We start from the raw sequence: 7,718 nt of genomic DNA, 5'->3' as shown, positions 1-7,718 counted from the left end.
TGGCCTCAGGGTATCAGAAAAATTGGCCGCTGGAAGCATAAAAGACGAAATTAGTAGATCAGCTTATGCTACTTAGACTATGCCCTTTAGGCTATTTATTTTTGTAACCCACATGATCTTGCGATCGTCTTAGGGAAAAGAGATCTAGCAGAGCGAATCCTGGTTCGATAGACATGCATGTTGGGCTGATGGTAAGTCAGGTGAGGAATTGTCTCATGCATGCGTCTAGGCAACTACATAAAGTTATGGCTTCATTATATGCGTTTGAACAGATGTATCGGGACGAAAGGATGGGGATAACTCGGGATGGAAAAAGACATTGGGGTGCATGAGACGGTTTAATGGATGTGGTGATCATGTCCACGTCGGGTACATAAACTGTGTGTATATCTATAGGTAACTAACGTGCTGTACTACAGGCTGGAACGCATCATCATTGTAAACTTCATTTGTTCGAAAGAGCTTTCTTATAGTTGATACCTGTGCAATGGCGAAAACGTAATGCCAAGATTGAGTTGAACCATCGCTGGCACCAAGGTACTAGAAAATTTAGCTGCTAAAGATATAAGATACGAAATTACTCAGTCAGTTTATGCCATTTAGGTAATACTCTTGGTTTTATTTATATTATAGCCTGATGCTTAGGGCCTACGAAGTGATCTAAGTAAGGATAGAAGGAAGGCACCATGGATAGCCTCTCTACCAAGGTAGGTAAGTAAGGAAGCAACTACCCAAAGTATTTTATATTAACTACCTAGGTAGGTACTCGCTGATGTTGGCAGAACGGGTTTTCTACTCAACATCAACATCATCTTCACCATCACTACTATTACGCATCATGGATCAATCACAGGAAATCGCCTTTTACTACAGACAACCCCCAGGAAATATTCAAGCGACCTGGAACGATATCTACAATCCATTCTTAAATCTCTACCCTTACCCTCACAGTAGCCCTGTCGATACCGGGAAACAAGACGAGGGCTGGTTCACGGCTGCGTCCAACGTCCCTATATTCCGCCTGGAACCCGCCTGCACCGAGATTCGGCTGCGGAAATCCGACCACTTACAGTTCTACTTCTGGACAGCACTCGAGAGGACAAACCGGCTCAAACGCAAAGACATCTGGTTTTACGGCGATATGTGCGGTATGATGGACTGGTAGCGACTGATGTTGCACATGCCGTTGCGAGGAGCCCCCCGTGGCCGCCCGGATGGCATCTGGCGACGTACCTTGCTGAGTTCGCCGTGGTTCGACTGTCCCATCTTTGACATTCTGTTACACAAACCTATGGGGTGTGACGATTTGGACATGTCGCCTTACGACAAGGAAACGACACCATATACAGACAGGGACCCGTGTCATGCGGAGCTGGAGCAGATGTTTATGCACTTGTGGTGGTCCCAGGCCGTGAACCTTGCCCTGAGAAGGTTCCCGAATAGCGACGTGGTTTTACCTCTGACGGCCAAGTATTATCGAAAGATATATGGAGATAAGGCGATGGAGTGGCCGGTTATCAACAACGAGACCGAGGAAGTGGGTGTGATGGAGGAGGAGGCTCCAGGTGTGAAGAAGGAGGAGAGTTCATGATAGCAGCCACAAGCCAGTTGTTCTACTCACAATACCTTCTTACTTAAAGGATACAGATAGTAGACCAAGCGTTACATGGGAGAATGACCAGTCTAGTAGGTAGCGAAAAAGAAAAAGAAATTGGCCAACATGTCCATTTAACTGGGTAGCAGAAAAGTTAACCTCCTAAGTCTTGGCCCGAGAGGGGAATTAAGCTTGTTTGCTGTACGTGATTTGACAGTCTGGGGCGGACAAGGATGGGCATCCCACCTGTTAAGACATAATGAGTTGAGCTATATTAAAAGCTGCTAGTAATAACCCAAGACTGGTGGTGTATCTATGAACTGGCGTAACAATGCTAAACAAAAAGTATTATCGACATACGTTTCTCTATCCATCTAGAGTACGGCATCTATGTTGAGATCATATTCATTATTCATCCAGTCTTCCGTCCCATCCAATCAACACAGCTTAATTAACCCAGTCAACCACTCAATCCCGTACCCATTCCCAAATCAACAATCAGCCAGTCAGTAATATTCCCATCAAAAAAAGAAAGACAACACTCCAAAGAAATCCCACCCATATCAAGACATATCATGCTGCTGTGGGCGCTTGGCTTCCCAACGGCAGCGGTCGATCACCTGCCGCCCCAAGGCCAGCTAGACCATCACTCAGTTTCTTCGTTACAGCATCGGGGTCAGGTTCGTCTCTTCCGACAAACGTCCAACTTTCTTCAGTATCATCATCATCTTCGGCAAGGCCGTGCTCTGCGTTGTTCTTGCCCGCCCTGCGCTTGATGAGACTCTTGGCATACTCCAGATCGCGGTAGATACACTGAATGGCGTTGTCGACACCGGATTCCTGTAGGCTGTTAGTAGTGTTGGCAGGCAAAGGAGAATAAGAACTTACACTACGGATCTGTTCACCAAGAACGCGAGCCTTCACGATCATGCGCTCGTTACGCGTCACTTCCCAGAGGGCTCGACCGAAACTGTTGGTACCCCATTTCCTGACACAAACTCCAACACCCAAGTCCTCAACACGTGTCGAAAAGAAGAACTGGTCGCCGAAGAAAGGACGGATGATGGTCGGGATACCAGCTCGTAGACTAGCACCCGTTGTTCCGGAACCACCGTGATGCGCAGCTGCGTCGATTTGACTAAACAGCCAGTCGTGCGGCGCTGAGGTGATCACATGGATCTCTGCAGGAATTACTGGCTCGTCAGGCGGGGGTTTGGATGGATCGTCCTTGGGCGAAATGCGATCGGACCAACCCTTGGAGAGGATGCATCGCACGTCGGCCTTGAGGACCGCGTCAATGACCTCCTGTGTCATCTTGGCGGGATCCTTGACGATGATTGAGCCAAAACCGACATAGACAATCTTCTTTCCATCCGCTCTGGCTTTAGCGATAAAGTCCTGTAATTCTTGAGGTGGCTTCCAATCACCACCGCCCTCGTTAAGGAACCAGTATCCTGTTACCCTGATCCAATCTGAAAAGTCCAAAGGCGGAGCAACCACGCTCGGGCTAAAGTTATACAGGAAAGGCACCTTGTTAGGTTGCATCTTCTCAAGACTGGTGCTGGGGAGGCCCAGTGTTTTATTCCTCCATCGGTTCACTTGATAGGCAGTAGCTTTCCAAAAGATGTTATCGAACATAACGTAAGTCATGTAGTTGAAAGCTCCTCCCATTTTGTGCTCAGGCATAATGAAAGCGTGAGGATATGCTCGTGTCCTAGTCCAAGGCATAGTGAACGCTCGGAAGTAGGGAATTTCGAGCTTCTCCGCGATGTGAATACCCGCCATCGCAGATGGAGACTCGATCAATAGATCAGAACCCTCGCAGGCGGTATACGCAGAGTCCAGCAAATCGTCAAGCCATCCTCGGAATGTCGAGTTTGCTTCTCGGAGGAAAGCCCAAGTGAATGTTCCGTTCTCGATACACAGGCGCATCAGCTCCCCGGGGTCTCCTTCAACTCGTGCAAACTCGATGCCGTGGCTCTCAACCCATTCTTGAAACTCACCGTGGGTCGCAATACGTGGCTTGTGACCCTCAGCGAGGAGACCTTTGCAAAGTGCGATATAAGGCTGAATATCACCTCGTGATCCAATGGTGAGGCATGTAATCTTCATCGACTTTTGCGGCTTGAATGCAAGGCCTGACGAATTGGGGTTGTCAAAGAGGATTGTAGGAGCATTAGAGACGCCAGATGTCGTGCGAGGTAGTCTCAGCTCGTGATCAACAAACTCATCTTGCCTTGCTTCTTGCAGTTCATCGCGTTCCGCCATGGCAGCAGCAGCTTCTTCATCATCTTGCTCTTCTTGATCAAGAATGCCAGACTGCTCAAGGAAACGGTTAGTTTCCATGAGCTGATGCAAGGTCACTGCACAGTCGTCTCGAAGGCCAGGTTTTCTAAACTCGAAGAAAAGCTCTTCATGACCACGAATGACAACTGTCAGACCGTAGTAGCCATACCGGAATCCCTTTTCCTTGTGAACGTTCTCAATATCCTTCAGCGGAAGAATGAGTTTTGTCCTCGTTCCAGGATACAAACTCCGGAAGCAGAACGAGCGGTCGCTAATGTAGAACTTGCCGTACAGAGGCAAAACCTTGAAAATGGCTCCAAAGTATGTCGCGACAAGCTTCTCGGACTCGGGCAGGGCGAAATGCGCTCGGAATCGATCTATCGTCGTTTGCATCTTGTCATCTGCCTCAGAATCGATGTCTTCACCGTCGTCGTCTGTCCGAAGCTCTTGCGGCTCATCGTAATGTCGATGCTCCCCCTTCCACATGCCGTGCACCTTCTCCACATAGCCTAAGGACTCAGTTGCAAACATAGATCCCATACGTTGACTTGTGCGGCTCAAGTACTCGGCAAAGGCGTTGGCTCGCTGTAAAGGATAGGCGCCAATCTTGGTAATACTGTTGAGTGTTGGGGTCACAGGGCGCTGAGAATCGGCTTGCTCGTCTCCCATTTTATGTATGGCACCTGTCGTCGCAGCGTGAGGAAGACCGTGATGGCGGTCTCCGTGGGCGCTGGAGCTGCGAGGCGTTCGTTTGCCAGATTGATCGCGCTTTCTTGAAGCTGAGGCGGATCGACGCATCATGGGGCTGTGGAAGACATCACTTCCTTGAAGGATCTGACTTGCGGACGGTTCATCGTAAGAAGATGGCGACAGAGTAGAGATACTCGGGTTCTCGACTGACGACTGGAGGAATGAGTCTTCTGAATCGTGTGCTTGCTTGGGGGTTGTGGTGCCTTGTCGATGTTGATGGCTCGTTGAACGTCTTCCACTAAAACTCCTTCGAGGACTGTGATCTCCAACGGAGCTCGTTATATCTAAACTCTTCTTTCCAAATCGCCTGAAGCCGTCAAAGCTCGATCGTGGTGCGTCCATACTTGCACGAGGGCTTAGCTGACTTGGCGAACGAGGCGATAGAGGTGACATCGGTGCCAATGTTGCTTTGACGGTATCTGGTAGCTTTCCTGTGCTCAATTTACTGGGAGCGCGTTTGCTTGCTGCCTTGGAAGCGTGTCCGGACGAAGGCTGCGAACTATCATGGTCATCTCCGGTTATCACTCGTTCCGCCGAGCGGGCCCCAGACGAATCCTCGATCAGAATCTTGAGGACATTGATGGCTTCCTTGCCAAAGCTAAAGAAGGAGAAAAAGTACTCATCAATGGCGTAAGTCTCGTCGTTGTCGATGACACGAATCTTGCAAGTATCTGCGAATGAAATCATCTGTGTGTCCTCAATGTCCATGACATTCTTGATCGGTAACGAGATCTTGACGCTGTCGCCATCGTTGTGACTTCGAAAGATGACTCTCTGAAGGCTCTTAACCCATTCCTTTGCACTTGGAGCACTATCGGCCTTGAACTTGTATGTTCGGTGATGTGTCTCAACGACAAAATGAAGAGCTTCTTTGTCTGTGTCAACGATGCTTGCTGAGATGCCGTACCGCAGATCGATCTGTCCATGGGGAAAGTAGACATCCGTCGCTGTTTTGTAATAGGTCAAAACATCACCCTTGAGTCGAAACCAAAACCTTGCGTAGCTTGGGTTGCGTTTGCCACTTTTTGATAGGTATCCCGACTTGACAGCCTCGTGCTGTATCATTTAGTGGAAATCTTTGAGTTGGGGGGAGCGTTGCTTACCGTCTTCTTAGGAAGATATGCGTAGAAACAGATATGTTTTGATGTGATGTACATGTATCCCTGGAGAAGGACACTCTGTAATAGCCAGCATGGGTATTCTACTTGAAGTTAGCATTTCGAGATATGGGATTACTGAGAGGATGACCAACCTTCAATAACCTGTTCATACTCATCGAACTCAAAGATCTCCTTCAACTTCCTGGAAAGGGCCGACACCTCGTCGCCATCGCTGGATCGACTAACATCAGATGATAGCCTGTCAAGATCGAAGCTCGGTCTTATAGATAAGTCTGCTTTGGCCTCCAACATTCTGCTCATGACAGGTGCCAAGCGGTCTTGTGTATCTTGTCGTGTTAAAGTAAGGGCAGGTGCTGGTAATAAGCCGCCGTCACCGTGCTCGTCATCTGCCTCATCAGCGACTTCTTCAGGGGCAGGTAAAGTAGAGTGCTGAGATTTATGTCGAGAGCGAAGTTTGGGTAACGCAGGTAATGATCGCAAAAGTTTGTGCTCTGAAAGCTTCCTTCGTCTGTGAACCTTGTCTTTTCCTTTGCCCGCAGGTTGCAAGATCGATGTCCGCGCGATACTTTCTGTGTGGGTATTTTGTGAACTTTCGCCCTCTTCGTCGCTGCTCATTCCGTCGAAGCGATCGTTGAAGTCGACGCGGTTGCTAGCCTGTGCGATAAGCCCGTATATGCTCTGGTTCATGTTCATGAACATCGGTGGTGCTTGAGCCGGGCCATTGTCTTCGTCGTCGGAATCTTCGCTATCGCTTTCTCGTAGAGGTTCGGGAAACACGGTCGCTGTAGAGCTCTGTCGCTGGATCTTGTCGAGTTCGTCGTGAACATGCTCCCTGAGGCCCGCATCTCCAATGTTGGCCTGGGATGCCGTAGCATCATCAGCTTGGGTAGCCATGACGGTTCTGGACCGTATGGTGTGGGGCGAGATTGAATGGACAATTTTGGTTGAGCTGAGCTGTATTTATAATGTAAATGTCGAAAGTATCGGGATATCAGAGTTTGAACTCTGATGCACGGTCTGCGGCCGTCAGAATGATCATGCAGTCGTAAAGACGATGGGTCCGATATGCGCCGCAAGCAGCCGACGCTCTGCTATCGTGGGAAATAGGACTCGATGTCGCTGTCGTCCACCGCAAGATCTGGCAAAGGTGAGGTTGATGAAAATACAAGTTCAAGACACGGTCAACAGGTAATACTACAGCCAAAAAGCAAAAGGGAAGATGACAGCCTAGGTAGGTGTGACAAACAAACGGCCGGATCGCAAGGAAGTGAAGATAACGATCACGGCAATCCCAATCAAGAAGGAACCTGACCCTGGGGCTGACGTCTAGGCAGATTTAGGCCCATCAGCCTGAGTCCCAGTAGGGTTTTAGGGGCCGGACAGTGGACCTGACTTGCTCAGCGGTCGAGACGCCCTGGGGAAACAACTGGAGCCCCTGTTGAGTTATCCACTGTCGGACAGCAGGTCAACGTCTGATTGGCGCAATACTTATCGATAAGTGATGACGCCAATGCCCAGCCAATGTTTCTACTTCGGTGAATCGATCACATGCAAGGATTGGTCAAGTGTTGAGGCTTCAGATGATGCCCTTACCCATGGTGACCATAAAGGCTCTCACTCTCAAAGAATAAATCACCTGCTTCACGATGGGACGTCATAAAATGTGTGCATGCGATTCTTTTCGTTCCTGAGTCAGTGGGACGCCACCACGTTGCTTTCCCTCACACAAAAGCCCTTTTAGTGGTGAAGCAAGACAAACTCAAACGTGATCTCGACTCAGCCTCGACCGAATGCTATTTACCACGTACTTCATTATCAGCCAGTATTGTGCATCCATATGGATCTCGTATTCGTACATGGGGTTGAGCCTTAGCTCTTTAACTCCAACCAATATGTTCGGTTTCACCGTTGCCGACACGGTATAGATAGTCGATCACCCGGGATCCATAGCAAACCAAAACTCCCGC

The 7,718-nt window shown here is 49.1% G+C and overlaps 2 protein-coding genes across 2 annotated transcripts; one reads left to right on the top strand and one right to left on the bottom strand.

Moving 5' to 3' along the window:
- Positions 1-686: 686 nt before the first annotated feature.
- Positions 687-1,591, top strand: FPSE_09901 (uncharacterized protein; the record flags this gene model as incomplete). The annotated part of the gene is made up of 3 exons (XM_009263018.1): positions 687-711; positions 783-1,148; positions 1,350-1,591. 3 exons carry the CDS (start codon positions 687-689, stop codon positions 1,589-1,591), a joined length of 633 nt encoding a protein of 210 aa, XP_009261293.1.
- Positions 1,592-2,167: 576 nt separating this feature from the next.
- On the bottom strand, positions 2,168-6,645 carry FPSE_09900 (uncharacterized protein; the record flags this gene model as incomplete). Its single annotated transcript, XM_009263017.1, has 4 exons — positions 2,168-2,434; positions 2,483-5,686; positions 5,734-5,831; positions 5,883-6,645. The coding sequence occupies 4 exons, from the start codon at positions 6,643-6,645 to the stop codon at positions 2,168-2,170; spliced, it is 4,332 nt and encodes a 1,443-aa protein (XP_009261292.1).
- Positions 6,646-7,718: the final 1,073 nt, after the last annotated feature.

This window comes from Fusarium pseudograminearum, chromosome 4 (assembly GCF_000303195.2).
Source record: "Fusarium pseudograminearum CS3096 chromosome 4, whole genome shotgun sequence".
Taxonomy (NCBI): domain Eukaryota; kingdom Fungi; phylum Ascomycota; class Sordariomycetes; order Hypocreales; family Nectriaceae; genus Fusarium; species Fusarium pseudograminearum.
Note: the sequence above shows the minus strand (reverse complement) of the source record. Positions and strands in the feature narration are given on the sequence as shown.